At 53.5% G+C, this 16468-nt stretch overlaps 1 protein-coding gene across 1 annotated transcript in view; it reads right to left on the reverse strand.

Moving 5' to 3' along the window:
* INPP5B (inositol polyphosphate-5-phosphatase B) overlaps positions 1-7805 on the reverse strand; it is a 49097-nt gene extending 41292 nt beyond the window's left edge. Inside the window, exons 1-5 of the mRNA XM_028160040.2 lie at positions 7738-7805; positions 6987-7084; positions 6815-6844; positions 6083-6193; positions 2536-2667 (exon numbers count right to left, since the gene is read on the reverse strand). Coding sequence (XP_028015841.2) covers positions 2536-2667; positions 6083-6193; positions 6815-6844; positions 6987-7059 — 346 coding nt within the window. The 5' untranslated portion in view covers positions 7060-7084; positions 7738-7805. The remainder of the gene's footprint in view (positions 1-2535; positions 2668-6082; positions 6194-6814; positions 6845-6986; positions 7085-7737) is intronic.
* Between the last annotated feature and the right edge of the window lie 8663 nt (positions 7806-16468).

Below are 16468 nucleotides of genomic sequence, written 5' to 3' on the forward strand. Positions count from 1 at the left end.
GAAGATGTGGACTCCAATCTAAAACTAGCTGCATTTCATTTTCCTACAACAATCCCTACCACCTGAATTCAGCAGAGACCAATCAAAGAAAGGAAGAGACATGTTGGAGAGAAGCAGCAAAGTGAGATCTTTCCTTTCTCTACCAAGGCAAAGGTGAAGAGTAAAGATCTCATTCACCTTTAGGTGCTCTCACTCTTGGCTCACCCTACAAAGACCACCTCTCTTCTATTTATGGACGGTGGGATCTCTCTCTGTCAGACTGTCATCTCCTCAGGGGAGCCCTATTTCTCCTGATGTGCATGACAAATAGCATTAAGAAACATTTATTTTTTAATTTCCGAGAGGAAGAGGGAGAGAGATATAAACATCAATGATGAGAAGAATCATTGATCGGCTGTTTCCTGCATGCCCCCTACTGGGGATTGAGCCCACAACCCAGGCATGTGCCCTGATTGGAATTGAACCATGATCTCCTGGTTCAACCTCTTGAGCCACACCAGCCGGGCCAAAGAGCATTTTTAAGCAGCCTTGGGTTGGTTCCCAGGCTATTGGGAAGTCGATATTTTGAGCATATGCATATAGGAAGTACCAAATCCTCTGTTTTCTCTTGGGACCACCCAGGGCGGGGTCCAAAGGGTTCCTTCCACCTGTTTTAGGTGTGACTCTCCTCTGAGGGCAGAACAAGTCTGGGAACACAGTTGACCCAAACAGAACTGGGTGTTTGGTGCTATTACTTCCCAATTTTAACATGAGCAACTAGAAATTACTAAGATAACCCCCTTCCCTGTAATATTATGATGGGAACTAATAATTTCAAACCAAAAGTAAAACCAAAACCTTGTCAAAAATTCCTCACCAGCGTGTGGCTAGTTTCTGGATTTGTTTTTTGTTTTTTAAAGGAATGAAAAGATGCTGACATCCCTGCATCATTTATCACCCAGCACAGATAACTGGCTTCAGAGCTGCGCTGACTTCTCACAGAAGACCTCTCTCTCTACTCAGGGAGTGAAACACTCCAACAGCCTGGTTCTGGTGTGCCAAGAAGACAGAACCCACCTCTTCCTGTTGCCATTGGGCCTGTTTTCCACAGACTGGATTCTGGCAGCCTCGTTCGAGGAGCAAAGAAGAGGATATGTTCTTAATCTTAAGGGGTCCCAGAGCCATAGCCCAGAATGTCACGGAAACTGAAGCAATAGCTGTCTCAAGATCAGCACACATGTTATCTGAGCTAAACCCATGAAAGATGCCCGCTATCAGCACCATCAGATGCTTTGACCACGTCTTGTGGTGGCTGCAATGAAGGAAAAGCATAAGCACTGAGGAAGTCCTTCGCCTGCCTCGTTTCCTCTCATTTTACAAAATTATGCAACATGCTATCCCCCCACCCGTCACAGTTTCCAGCCTTGTAAGAGTCAGTGAAGTGCTGGCCCACACTTGACACAACTACTTGAGACTCTTTATCTCCAGCAAATGGCTGAGAAAAGTGGTCATGCCAAAGCTCGAACGTAACAGGAGCCACATGGGCACGCCCAGGAGAAAGAAAAAAAAAAAAACCACCAGGGCGCCCTTGCAGAACACGTAGGAGCTGGACAGAAAACACAGGTGTGCGGGTCCTCCCTAAGCACCAGACTGACCCACATTGCAGCCGTGGGCTGCTCGCTCTCCAAAAGACAACCTTCTGCTCAACAATTGGCCTTTTGTGCTGCACAAGGGTTGGGTGGAAAAAAACCTAGTCCCTTTCCCCTGGAACCTCATCCGGGTCTCCTTTCCCAGGGTGGACAGGGCTCTCCTGGACTCCGGCTCTGCGCACAGCCCAATCCATAACCGGGGCTGGGGACCGACAAGGGAGCCAGAGGGCCCCAACACGCACACCAGTCCTCACCCAAAGGGAGGTTCCGTGGGGACGCCTGCTCCCCGGCACCAGCCAAACTCGGAAAGTCAGACCTGAACTGGCTAAAGGGGAGGTGGTCCTGAGGCTCAGAGAGGGGCAGCGACTGGCCCCAGGTCACACAGCAAGTCAGAAACAAGAGTTTTACTATACAACCCCAGCCTCAGGATTCCAGAATATCCCACTGCCATCCGCCTGCCCACGCCACGCCCGAATAAAAATAATTAACATCCCCTCTCAGAACTTCAGCCCCAGGGTCCCCGCCTCCGCAGGGCTAGAACCTCGGTCTTTACGGCGTGTGCCTCCACCCGCCAAACCGCAGGTCCTGCCCACCTGGGGGCCGGCCCCGCCGCCGCTCCCGGCCCAGAGCCCCAGCCGGCTTCCCACCGCCCGCCGAACCTGAAGAGTCGCGGTCCCGGGAACCCGCGGCGGCGGACATCTCCGTGCAGCTTCCTCAAGCTCTTCATCTCGCCGCCCGCCCCGCCCCGCCCCGCCTGTGCTGCCCCGGGAGGGTCCGCCCCTGCATGCCACCTCCGCCAATAGAAAGCCGGTCATCTCCATAACCACGCCTCCTAAACATAATAGAGCCCACCCCTGCAGCCGGGCCTCCTCCAATCCCCACCGCCCCTTCCCGGATGGATACCTGCCTCCGCCAATTCGGGCGCACCCCGGCCAGGTGCCTAGGGCCGAGTTCCAACCGCGCGGCGAGGGTTCCATCTCGGTGCACCTGTATCGAGACAGCCATTGGAACTCAGGATCCCGGGTCGCAGGGTCCAAGCCTGAGGCAGGAAGAAGGAGGAAATACTGAGCCTCGGGCTTGAAGGGCAGGCTTCACCCCTGCATGACTGTATGACCATGAGCCAATCGCTCAGTCTCTTCGAAGAGTCTCCAAGCCCGTGTTTCCCTGTTTCCCTCACGCACAGAGTGGATCCGAAATTCAAATGCAGTAATAACGGTGCAACCAAAAGTGTCCTTCCAAGGTGGACACGTGCCATTTCCCCAACCTCGTGGTAACTGTGCGCCAAGGCCTATGCTTCATAGGTATCCTTAATCCTCACAACAAACTTTAGCAGGTAGGGAACTATTAACCAATGGCAACTGAGCTCAGAGGGGTGAAGTCTGAGGTCACAGAGTGAGAGGCAGAGTTGGGGACTCAAATAGATGGCAGTACTAGGGAGTGGGTAGAATGTTTTAACTACCCATAATCTCCATCAGCAACTTGCAAGCCACTCCAAATAAACACACTCTAGAAGCAGTGTGCTTGCTATGAAATACTCCTTCAAGACAAGTCCTCTGGTTCCCCCTTAACCAGATTGCCGTCCATCCTTCTTAGAAATTCTTGAGTCCCCTCTGTCTGTCACTCAAACTCAGATCTGTCTGGCTTCCAAACACTTGCTGTTACTTTCTACGCTACCCTGCCGGCTTCCCTTGTAGAAATTCATGAGCCTGACCAAACTGAAATGAATTTCCAACGGCATCAGAAATGAGGAGATTTGGGTCCCAGTCCTGATGATGGCACTGCCAGGCACAGCTTTTAAATTATTTTCAGGATTTGCATGCTATTAACCTATTCCGGGCCTCATCTGCTCCTCATAAAACTCTTGGTAAGGCAAGTTCATGTTTCAATTGTAGAAATAATAAAGCCAAGGCCTGAAGAAATCAAATATATTACTCACATTCACAACTAGGAAGTGGCAGAGCTGGGATATGAACTGAAATCTCTGGTCTCCGAGGGCTTTGATGTTAGAACCTGGGGTTCCCAGTCCTATTACTTCAATTGATGAATGACTTTAGGTAAGTTACTTACCGTCTCCATGTCAGTCAACTCATCTATATAACAGAATATCTGCTCTTCAGGACTGCTCAAAGACTGAACAGGAGGACGTGTTGTGGTCTAGATGTCTAGAAGAATGTCTGGCACGTAGGTGCTCGATTAATGTTAGCTAACTCTTTTCTCTGTCATCTAGTGACCAAGGCACTTGCACTCCCTGGCTTTTTGTGCTGCCAAAAGGACTTTTACCTGGAACCCTATTCTGGACTTCAGCCCCTTTGTCCGTAAAATGCCAAGAATTGGGCTGATGGATATCCAAGAGCCTGTCAGCTCTGAGAGTCCCATCTCACGCAGGCCCCCTCTGGCAACTGCTCAATGAAACTGGGTTAGTATAGTTTCCCTGTTGATTACCCCAGATGTGGAACCCAGAAGGGAAAGCAGATAAAGGGACTGACAGACAGATACTTAAGCTTAAAAGAGGAGTCATCCCCAACTCCTCTCCTTCATTCTCACAGCCGGGTACCAAGCTCTGTTCGTCCATTTAACACATTTATTAAGTGCCAGGCACTGTTCTAGGCACTGGGGCTAAAGTTATGAACACTTTGTGAACACCCAAACTCATTGCCTCCATGGTGCCTTCACTCTCATCTGTATGATCATCTCTCCAGTCTATCCTCTCTTCCCCATTGCCATTACCAGAACCTTATCCAAGCCTCACATTTCTAATGCCTGAGCACTGCGACACATCCTCATGGCTCTCCCTGCTTTAGGCTCTCCCCTTCCGCACCAGCTGCCAGCGGAACTTGTCTAACATGCAAATTCTGCCTTGTCCTTCCAAGGGTTAAAACTCCTATGGCTCTCAACAAGCTATCGGGCAAAGTGCAAGCCGGTTATTTATGACCCGTCATGAGCTGCCTCTACTGGCTTCTCTTGACTTAGCTCTTTCCACACCCTCCTTCCACCAAATGACCTGCTCTTCCCTCCCACTGCCTCTCCTTGGTGCCTTCCTGGGAAAAACTCATTCAAGCTTGAAGTTTCCGCTTAAACATCACCTCCTGCACAAAGCCTTCTCTGAGTCGTGTATATGGTACAGGGTGGCATGAGCTTAGGAAGCATTGGAGCCAAACTCAAGAGCTCAGACTGTGTGAGAGACTATCTAATCCTGGCTCTGTAGTTTACCAGCAAGGCACTGGCCCTCTCTGAACCTCAGTTTCTTCGTTCGTAAAACGGAGACACTGATGATAACCTTGTAAGGTGGTCCTAAAGAAAATGAGATAATGTGCGAAAAGTCCTTAGAGCAGTGTCCGACAGACAAGTCAACAATGAAGTTATGAGCCCTCTTGTACAGAAGGAGGAAACATTTCTGAGCTCCTACTACGTGCTGAGCCCTTTCATATGTGTTATCTCATTAGTTCTCACAGCTCCATGAGGAAGATATTCTTTATATAGAGAAGTCGACAAAACCAAGGTTCAGAGAGGTAAGGTGGTTTGCCCAAAGTCACACAGCTAGGGACGAGCAAAGATAGGTTTCAAATGCAAGACGCTGTGTAGCTTCAAAGTCCATGTGCTTTGCTGTTATTACTATTATTGCCCCGCCTACAAATAATAATTGGAGATACATTTCCCCTTGCTTATAGAATAAACTTTAAACCCCTTAGCCAGGCATTCAGGGCTCTATAATTGTGTGTTTTTCCCTCCATACCCCACTTCACATCCAAAGCTAGCCTCCTTCCTGGCACCCTTCTCCCCCTAGGTGTTCAAGCTCCATGGTAAGATGATGATAAAAGGGAGGCCCATCCCCCATTCCTGCAGAGACAAGATGTTAGTCTTAAAGGAAGCAAGTCATAGTGTTGGGTGACCACCTAAGCTCCAGCACCTGGTGGCTCAAATTTGCATGTGCTGTGGCTGAGCCTCTGCTCTATACAAACTCTCCTTTACAAATCTGCCTGGCTGATTTCCTGGTCTAAACAAATTCTGCCCTAGAGGCCACTAATCTCTTCCTGCTGTGCCAAAGCTAGGTCATTTTCTCAGCTGTAGTGGGGGACAGAGCCGGGTTCAAGGGCAGGAGGACCCATAGGTCGGACTTCCCTGGGTTTCTGGCTGTGGCTGGCAGAGAGGGAAGATGGGCTTCTAGAAGCTTTGACCCAGCCAACTTGTAAAGGCTTCTGCATCAGAATCACAACCCACCCTGTGCAGCCCTGCCCAGAGCCAGGAGGACAAAGGGGCCCTGCTGGAGTTAAAACTCAGGTCCAGAAACAGGAAATGTGAAAAGCAAGCACCAGGGTTGGCTGGGGGCCTGGAGGCACTGTGGCCACATGAGAGGGCACAGAAACAGGGGTGAGAGTCCAGAGCGTGGAAAGTCAACTGGTCGTGGGTAGATTAGTAACCAGCCAACCGCCCAACAGAGCCCGGGCCTTACCTACCTGGACAGGCCCTGGCAACTTCCTGCAGGAACATCCTGGTGTGGGAACCAAAGGGTAGCTGGAATGTGAGGCTGAGCTCCGCTGTGTCCAGCTGGACGGTCACATCTGAGCCTGCACAAAGGAGGCTGGAAATGAGTCCTTGACCTTCGGGAGCTACGGATGGGTGCATCTTAAGGCTAGAACCCCCAGAATGGAGAACCAGCAGTCCAAGCTCCTGAAGTCCTTCCAGCCCTTCAGAAATTGCCCGGCCAGCATGTTCAGTGGTTGACACCAACTCATAAACCAGGAGGTCATCGGGGTTGGATTCCCTGTCAGGGCTTAAGCCCAGGTTGTGGGCATGCAGGAAGCAGCCAATCAAATGATTCCCTCTCATCATTGATATTTCTCTCTCTCCCTCTCCCTTCCTTTCTCTGAAATCAATAAAAATATATTTTTTAAAAAACATAAATTCTAGCAAGGCGGCGCTGGATCAGTAAGGGGACTTTCCATACACTCAGCTCCAAATTAACATCATCCTCAACCTGCAGAGGGCATGGACCAAGGCTCTCACAAGTCACTGAGCCTTGCCACAGCGGTGCTACACGAAGCTGAAGAGACAAGTCTATCCCCCAGCAAGTGGGATGAGAAACACATAGAGGCAGATAAGAGAGGCTGGCTGTCAGCCAGTCTACCCAACTGCGCCAGGCACTTACTTCACACCCAGACCCTGTGCCCTCTGCCCCAACTACTCACCAAGAATGTAGAGTTCACCATCTGAGGACACTGTGGGGAGGGAAATGAAAAGGCCCTTAGCCCTTGAGCACCTCAATCTCAGCATCCTCCTGGTGCCCCACCCCCAGCAAGGGCAGAAATGACCTGGGAGCCCAGAGGAGAGGGACTCATCCCACCCAGCCCTCCTGTGCACCTTCTTCCAGTGTAAAATCCCGCGAGATCGGCACTATCTGGTCCAAACAGACATCATCCCCAGTAATGGCCATCCTCCGGTGCGTATACAGGAAGAGACTAAGGGCAGGAAGCAGAGGTGAGGACAGGGCCCGACGGCCGGCCCGATGGGCCTGTGACAAAAACGGCGCAACCCCTTTCCCGCCCTGAACCTCTTTCTCCATCTGTAAAGTGACGGTGGTGGGTTAGAAAATGTCTAAGACCCCTCCCTCCCAGCTCTGAGACCCTGAGATTCACTTGCTGGCGAGGAGACCTTTGACAGGTGTTAGTATTCTCTGTGTGTGTGATATGTGTGTGTTGCTGAGCAGTTTCTATGTGCTTCAAAGTGTTTTTAGACACTTTCCATGTAATGACTCACTTTAACCTGGACAAACAGGTCCGGAGGGGTAAAACCCCTTGCTCAAGGCTGTGTGGCCTGGAAGTAACAAAGCCTGGATGTGAACCCAGGCAGTCAGGCCGTTAGACTCAGGATCTGGGCCAGTATGTTCAACCGCCTCTTCTCCAGAAGCTTCCTCTTCAAATGTTGAGGATTACATGAGCTAATACATATGGAAAGCTTAGAATACAGTATTGCAAAATTATTAACTACCATTAGTATAATTATTCTAGAAGACTCGGACTCTGCCCCAGAGGGATGGTTGAAGTCTAGCTGGAGGGTCCTGTGAAGAAAAGCCCCACGGCCCAGACAGGTAAGGGCCGAACCCCGCACTCACGCGTGTTCTTGGCCTCCATGTTCCAGGCGGTAGCGCACGAGCCCCAGGAGGCGGCTCTGCCTGCTGTCTCCCTCACACAGCACACCTTGCACTGCCTGCTGCTCAGGGTCAAGGGAAACGAAACAGGAGGCCAGGGCTCTCCCATCCCAGCCTGCCCCACCTTCCCTGCTTTTCCCTCGCCCACACAGATTCACTGTGTGACCTTGGGCAAGTTGCATCACCTCTCTGAGCCTCCCCCATCTGTGAAATGGGAAGAATAAACCCCAACTTCACCGGGGGAGTCGGGAGGAGAGTCCGGTACTGAGGAAGTACTGAGTAAATACTGCTGTCCCGCTGCCTGGATGCTGAGAGAGAGCGGGGAGAGCAGAAAGATACAGAGACTTTCCTTTCCACTTCCCGAGGCCAGGCAGGCCCTGGGGCTGGGAGCTCAGTGCTGGGAAGGATATGATGATGCAATATTCCCCCTCAGCCAGCGTCTCCTGGATGGCCACAGACTGGTCCATGCTGGTCCCTGTTGAGCAAGCACACCCTGGGAGGGTAGATGGGAGGCCCCGTTAGTCAACAAGTTAGCCAGGAGGCGATGGAGCTGCCGCAGAGGGGCAGGGAGAAGGGGTGCCTGTGCAGTGAGAAGGTAGAGGAGTCCTGACCGTCCTCCTCCCTCCTTCCTCCCCTCCAGGATGGGCCTTGGAAAGTCTCTAAGGAGAGGGGTTACTTCTTTGCCCCAGGTGGGATGTACAATTTGCTGTACCGCCCTTTTTCTGGAAGGGTGCCTAGTTCTTCCCCGAGAGGGGTCCAGTGTATTGTGGGAAGTGGGGTGCCTGGTCCCATTAATAGGGAGGGGACGCGGCCCCACTGCTCCTGGGATGGGGCTCTGCCTCCCGTTGGGGGAGCAGTATTAGTCCTGCTGGCTCCTCTTCGGGAGGTGTCAGTGGTGTGTCTGCATGGGGGTGGGAGAGACATCTTGTTCCTCTTTGGAAGGGAAGGTCTCATCCTGGACAAGGACCCCCGTCCTGTTCCTCTTTCCCTGGAGACAGGAAAAGTGTCCCATTGCTCCTTGCCCTCACCCCCATCCAGTAGGCCACATTGCATCAGCCACAGGCCAGGGGAGTATCCGGTTCTGGCAGCGCAGGACAGGGGTCCCAGCCCTCAGCTTGCCCGCAACCTCCTGGCCAGGTCTGCCCTGGTTCCCCCTCCCAGCCTGCTGTCATTGCCGCCTACCTCCTCAGCTGTCACCGCTGGGTGTGCGGGACTCCGTGGCCCGCGCCCCACCAGTGACTACATTTCCCAGCAGCCCTAGCGCACACCATGGCCACCCAGCCTGCAAGTCCCAGCATGCCTGCGTCCATCCTGGGGGTCTCCCCACCCCTGTTAACTCCTTAGGTCCTGGGGTGCGCGGGGCTCCCTATTCCGGAAAGATTTTCCTAATAAATGCCCTGATCTCCACCCCTGACCCTCTACGTCATGGGGCCAGATTTCCCCGCCCACGGCCTGCAAGGAAGGTGGTCACATTTTAAGAGAAAAAAGTAATGCGTTTTTACTTTCTCTTCTATTCCATTCTGAACCCCTCTCAGCCAGGTGGGCCAACTCCGGCTTCTACTGGAACTCTTCCTCCCCAAATAACTACCCTGTCCTAGCTTAAAGAGGAACAACACCGGGAAGAACCATTAGCCCGTTTCCAGCTGGAGAAACTGAGGCTCAGAGACGCGATGCAGTTTTGCCAAGGCGCTGCAGCTAGCCAGTGGCAAAACTGAGCCTGGCTGAAGGTCTGACTCCCACTTCTGTGCACTGCCACTGCCACGGGCTGTCGTATTTCCTCCCTCAGCCTCACGGGAGTGTACGATGTACCTACGACAGAGAGCACCCTGTCCCGCCTGACTCAGAGCTGTTTGAGGGCGACGGATGTGAACGCACTCTGTAGAGGGGGTGACACTGTTCCTATACAGGATCTTGCTGAGACCCAGTCCTCTCTCCACCTCCTCTTACTCCTCCTCCGGAAACTCTGTCCTTTCTCACGCCCCTTCCCCTGATTCACCAGGTCACCTGCACTTGGGCAAGGCCCTTCTCCATTTGGCCTCGATTTCCCCATCAAAGATGAGGAGGTGGCTCCAGATGGACAAGGGCCAGCTCAGATGAGGGAGGCCAGGACTGGTCTCTCTCGGCCTGTTGGCCACTTCACTAACTGTAACCTCGCCGTCTTTTCCTCACCGCCCCCCCCCCCCCACAGCTGGCCCTCAGAAAGTGTTGACTGAATTAGTGAATCAATTAATGAATTGCCTGAATGAATACACCTGCTCTCAAGCTTTGACCCAAGCTGACGGGTCAGTGCTGGGGAAGGAGTGACCGCTGTGACTTCTAACCAGCGCCCCCTCTTCTCTCTCTAAGCTGGGAACTGCTGCCCTCATGCCAAGTCCAACTTTGAATAGGTAAACCGATTCCAGAAGCAGATACCACCTTCTTCCCAGTCCTCTCCTCTTCCTGGAAATATCCACAGCACAAACGGAGCCCAGGTTTGTTTGCATTTGACTTCAAAGTCCTGTGGGGGATGAGGGAAAAGGGGATTGACTTATACCCTTAGAGATAAACAGGGTGGAGGTCACTGCAGGAAAGCAGGGGAACCCCAATTCCAGCCCCACCCTTTTGTTTTAAATATATGTTTATTGATTTCAGAGAGGAAGGGAGATGAGTCATTGACGGGCTGCCTCCTGCACGCCCCCTACTGGGGATCAAGCCTGCAACCTGGGCATGTGCCTTGACCAGAATCAAACCGTGACTTCCTGGTTCATAGGTCTATACTCAACCACTGAGCCACACCAGCTGGGCTCCAGCCCCAATCTTAATGTCAAAGGCTGGGGAGCAGGATCTGGGACAAGTGGATGGGGCTGGGCACTTTTTACAATCTGTCCCTGTAGGACTCTGGGGTCCTACCACTTGATGGGGGTCAGAGGGGAAAAAAACAATGGTTCTGTTTTTCCCAGATAAACCCCAGCCTCTCCTTGAAATTGAGGCTCAGGCCTGGCCCCTTGGAGGGCACCATGGCCAGGCCTAGGTGGTGGGAGGCAGGAGTGAGGAGCCTTGAGCCCAGAGCTGTGGACTTGATAAACCCCTTTCACTAAAGATCCAGCTACAGGAATCAGAGCTGGGGGTGGGCCTGAGGCTTGCCAGGCCTGAGGGTCTTCCTGGCTGTTTCTCCCTGAGTCGGCTGGGCCTGGCTAGGGGAGCAGGGCAGAATGGAGGGGCAGCAGCATGGCCCCAGCCAGGGACCAGTGCAGGGGACTCCCGGTGGCCCCTGAGGCTGCCCGGTTGAAGTGGAGGCTCCCATCCGATGGAGGCAGCTGCCTGAGGCCGAGGCTCGGCAGCACTCCTGGGAGCAGGACTGAACCACGGCCCGGTAACACCTGTGGATCCTGCCACACAGGCTTGGCTGCAACCCGCAGTGTAGCCCAAGCTGGACCGTTTCAGCTGCAAGAAGAGATGGGACCGTTCATCCCCCCCCGCCCCTCTCTCCCACTCACAGAAGCAGAAAGTGTTACGTGGGCCATGGCTGAGCTGAACCTCTCTGGGCTCCTCCCTCCCTCTCTATGAGGTCAGCCAAGTAGTCCCTAGAGAATCTACAGGGTGCTCAGAAACAAGGGGGCATGCCAGGGAGACTTAGGAAATTCCAGCTGCTGCCCTGGATTAGGCATCATGCAGAGCTGAGCGGCCAAGCATGCTAGACCCCAGGCAGCCTGGCTCCCAGCAGGCCCAGCTCCAGCCAGACTTGACTGCTGACCTACTCGGTCCAGGCAGAAGGAGAATGGCCTGCATTTATGAGGCAGGACAGTGCCCCAATCCTTGGAGCACTCCAGGGGCCCGCCTCACAAAAGTCCACGCCCTCAGGGCACGTGGCCACAGCTTTCTGCCCTTTGAAGCATTCGTTGCCTTGGCAGGAGAAGGTGGCACAGATTTTCTCCTGGAAGAGAAAGAGGAGGGGAGGCTGAGGGGTAGGGCGCTCTCCTCAGATTGAACAGGGAGTGGGTGACAGAGAGGCGAGGCTGGAGCCCCATCATGCCTGTCCCACTGGCCCAGCCACCACATGCTGCCCATCCCCGCCTCCACCTCCCAGACAGGCAGGTGTGACGGAGACACTCACATTTCTCTGGGGGGCTGGAGGGTGGGAACCAGCTTGTCCTCTGGGACCATCAGGTGGCCTAGACCTGGGATCAGAGCAGGGTTCCCCAGGGAGGTGCTGTGATACCTCTGGGGGGGGGGGGGCAATTCTGCCAAGTCCCAGCCCCCACCCCAAGGGAAGGCATCTTGTGTGTGGACAGTCTCAACCTGAAACTCCCCGCTTTGCTGCCACCCTAGACAAGCACAGGAGATTGTTCTGGCTGCCTTGGTGCTTGTGGGGAGGGCGCACTGGTTAAGCTGGGCTGGGGAAAGGTGTGGGGATTGGGAAGGGAATCTGGAAGGGGCTGGAGCACTGAAGGTAGAAAGTTCAGACTTGCAGAGTTGTTGAGTAAAGTAGACCTCAAAGCTAAGGATCAGCCTGACAAGGCTTAGGACGAAATTGATAGAGGTTGAGGAGCTGGTGAAAACTGAGCTCAGATTTGCGGAACTGTCAGAGTGAGGTTCAGCATTGGGGGGTTACTAGGTGGGCAAGGCATGAATGGGTGGGGCTAAGAGCTAATGGGGCCAATGGGAGCAGGAGTCAGAGTAGAGGCTCAAACTTGGACAGAAATAGAAGGGAGGCTTGGAGCTGCAGGCTGATGGGCCTTTCTCACCCGAGGCCAAATCATGGAGCACCAGGCAGAGTGGGCTGCTACTGCTGCACTACAGAGAGCAGGTCCGGGGCTGGGGGCCGAACTGTTAGCCAGCAGGCAAGGGCTGAGGCCAGTTTCATTTCCCCCCTCATAACCATGGCTTCACCGGGCCATGTAGTGGGAGGTGTTGAGTTGAATCAGCTGGATAAAGAGTATGGTGGGGGGAGGGAGGCAAAGTGGGGAGAAGGACACATATGTAATACCTTAATCAATAAAGAAAGAAAGAAAAAAAGGTAAACAAGATAGACAAACCTTTAACCAGACTCATCAGAGGGAAAAAAGATACAGAGAACCCAAATAAATAAAATCAAGGAAATTCAAAGCAAAAAAAGAAAAAGGAGTACCAGAGAGTCCAGGAGGATGGGAATGGGGGGACACAGCCAGTGCTGGGCTGTATCTCAACCTCTCCCGGCATCTCAAATAGACCCCATCTCCCTCCCGCTTCAGTCTCTCTCCCAGTACCTTCCTGTATGTACCTGAACATCAGTCCTTTACAACGGCCCCCGTCCCAACCCCTGCAGCAGCCCTCATAGCCGCCTCCTGCCTGGGCCCCCCAGCGGCCCCCTCGCCGGCCCCCGCACCTCACAGTGGTGCTCTCTGGATTCACACTCTGCCATTGGGTTGGAGAACTTTGCCTCCTGGTAGCACATCTCTCCAGAGCAGTGGAAGCGGTGGCATTTCTGCGGAAGGGTTTGAACGCTGCGGCCTCATTCCCTTGGGCAGTGGTCGGCAAACTGCGGCTCGCGAGCCACATGCGGCTCTTTGGCCCCTTGAGTGTGGCTCTTCCACAAAGTATTTGTGCGATTGAAACGTACAGTGCGATTGAAACTTCGTGGCCCATGTGCAGAAGTCGGTTTTCGGCTCTCAAAAGAAATTTCAGTCGTTGTACTGTTGATATTTGGCTCTGTTGACTAATGAGTTTGCCGACCCCTGCCCTTGGGTGAAGCATTTGGGAGGCTCTTTCCTCCTTCATATGCTGCTTACCTGGGCAGGAGCAGGGGTCAGCTGACTTCTGACCAGGTTCTGGGCTATCAGTAAGGCCAGCAGGAGGACAGGTAAGAGGAAAAGGAGAGAGGGGACCACTGCAGGGAGTAAGCAGCTCAAGGGCCACAGGTCAAGGAAAGGTCATGCAGTGGTTAAGTAGAAGAGGTCATGAGGTCAGGGCAAAGAAGGGGCAGTCCCAGGGTCCAGCAGTAGTCATGGGTTAGGGTTGGTCACAGAGTCCAGGAAAGACTGGGGTCCCTGGGCCGAGGACAACTACCTCTGAGTAGAGCAGCCCTATGGCTACTAGTGGCCAGAGACATCTTCTGTTGAGGTGCTGCAGGAGCGGGAGAGAATGAAAGACCAGTCCCGGGCAGCCCAGGTGAGAGCTGCAAACAGAGTCCCATTATTGCACTATGCAGATGAATAAACAGGCTGGGGAGCAGGGGAGGTCAACTGTTGGGGGAAAGGGGTACCAGGGTCCGAGCTTTTGTTTCCCAAAAGTCATACTGTTAGTGACTTTGACGCAGGCACAACAGGGCCTGCAGCCTAGGAACAGCCCCTCTGAGAGTGAATGTTGTCGTTGGCATGGCAACAGCAGCATCCCAGGGAGACAGAGTTGGAGCAGGTGCAGTGACAGGAAATGGATATCCGGTGCCATTGCCACTGATCTGGCCTCTTTTGATTCCAACAGGACCTGGCCTGGGGATGGGGTGGGGATGTCAGGCTGCCTTGGAACCCAGGGCAGGGAAACCCTGGGTCACAGAGAGGGTCAGAAGTCAGGGCTCACTTTGACCAGGTTCTTAAGGGTTCAGATCCCCGGGGCTGAGCACAACCCAGCCCCCAAGGTTCCCAGGGCCAATGGCATGTTTCCCTGCTCTCATGGCTGTAGTCCTCCATCAGCACTTGGATCTCTCTCAGGTGATAGCTGAAGGGGTCCACTCTGGGCTGGGCCCCTCTGGCCGTGGTCTTCAATGCATGAATGGGGCGGTGCTCAGGATTCAGGGTGCTGAGGTGAGGCAGGATGGGACCCCTTGGCAATAAGGGCCACTTCTTTGTCCACCCTCACCCCTTCTTACTACCAGGAACCTCAGCCCTTCCACTGTTCCCTACACGCAAAAAGCAGTTCTCATCCACTTAGTACCTATTCAATGGGACTTCCATCCCCAAAGGAGAATAGGGTAATGGAAGGCCCCAAAGGTTCTACCCAGGCCCCTGTCCTTGTGGAAGGAAGAGCCCAGGCCTCCCACAAAGCTCCTCTTCCTCCTCCCTGGTGTGGGTAGATGAGGCTGCAAGGACAGTCCAGGAGTGTGAGGGGGCCAGACACTCAACAGAATTGGAAATCCAGCAGCGCCTGGATGGTTACCTTGCCCATCTACTTTAGTTTGTGCCCCTGTCCATGGCTCGAGAGACTATTCCCTGTGCCCCACCCCCTCCCAGCTATAGACCTACCTGCACACCTGCAGGTGCCGAGGGCAGCGGGCATGTGTGCCTGAGCAAGTGCAGCCCCGGAAGCTGGTGGCTGCCCCTCCTCCCCTCCAATCATTTGCCAGCTCCTGGAATTCCCTCGGATGTTGCTGCCACCAGGGACACACAGGGGCCACAGACAAAAGAAGGAAGCACCACCGATGTCCAGACTGTAGCAGGAGGGAGGAAATCAAACCAACTGGCAGTTTGGACAGATCAAGGGACCCCCGTCCCAACATCCCACTGGGATGTGCCTTATTTGCCTGGCAGGTGGAAAGGGATCTCAGAAGAGATCGGAGGGAGGGGAGGGCAGTGTCCTCCCAGAGCCCTCCTGGAATGGAGAACTGGCTGGCAGTGGAAAGAGAAGTATGTGAGGAGAGGTCACAGGCCCATTCCCAGCACGAGAACTCTGAGGTGAGTCTGCTGGCAGGACTCAATGGATGAGGGAAGAGGTAGCTATTATTCCAAGTATTCAACAACAACAACAACAACAACAACAAAAACATTCAGGGGGGAGGAAAATCTCAGAACTTTGCCCCTCACTTCCCCTACACATGGTTACCTTTAGTGTTCCCTTTGTAGACCCTTCCAGCACAAGCGGGGAACAGGAGGAAAATGGAGGAAGGGATGAGCAGTTGAGGCTGGACCCTGCCAGATGTGGTGAGGAGACTCCTGCTCCAGGGAGGTCAGCAGCATGAGTGTGGGGGCCAGTCCCAGAAAGGACTTCCCAGATGCTTCCTGCCTGGGCTGGGAGGGGCAGGCTGAGTCCTGCAGCTTCTCTGATGGGCAGCTTTCCTCCTGGAAGAGGGAGTCACCTGTTCTCAGCAGGAAGCGCCCAGGCAGAGGTTCAGTCTCTATGTCTATGGGAGAAGTTCTGACAAGACTCAGGAGCCAAGGATGGACTTCGGGAGATTCATGAACCCCTACAATTCTGTGCAGAAAAGTGATGCATGTATTTTCCCAGGGAGAAAGTCCACAGTTATCGTTGTAGTTTCAAAGGAATCTCTGATCCCAAAATGATTAAGACCTACTGACCTAAACCAAGAAAAAGCAACCCTCCATTCCTTCCCCAGCCTGGTCTGTGGGCTCAGCTGGAATCCTGGTCTCCCCATAGCAGAACCCCAAAGTCCAGATTTTGAGGAGTCACCTCGGGAAAGCTCTTCTGGTGCCAACTTTGCCTGAACCTCCCTAACAGCTCTGTGCCCCTCGGAGCTGGATGGCGCTGGGCACGTGGCTCCTCCTGCCAGCCCACGAGGTTGTTATTGAACCTCCTTACTTCTGGTTCTGCTCCCACTTTCTCACCTCCACCTAATCCGCAAGATCTGCAAACCTTTAGTGCACATGGAAGGCACTAAAAGAATATTTGGGTGAATGTAACAAATGAAGAAGTCTTTGCTATGATAGGGAAGCCCTAGGTTTCCTCCAAGTCTGCTCAGCTGCATAGTTTGTTATCTGGGCAAGAACTCCTCAGAACCTGGTCCCAT

The sequence above is a fragment of the Eptesicus fuscus genome, chromosome 9 (assembly GCF_027574615.1).
Source record: "Eptesicus fuscus isolate TK198812 chromosome 9, DD_ASM_mEF_20220401, whole genome shotgun sequence".
NCBI classification, from domain to species: Eukaryota; Metazoa; Chordata; class Mammalia; order Chiroptera; family Vespertilionidae; genus Eptesicus; species Eptesicus fuscus.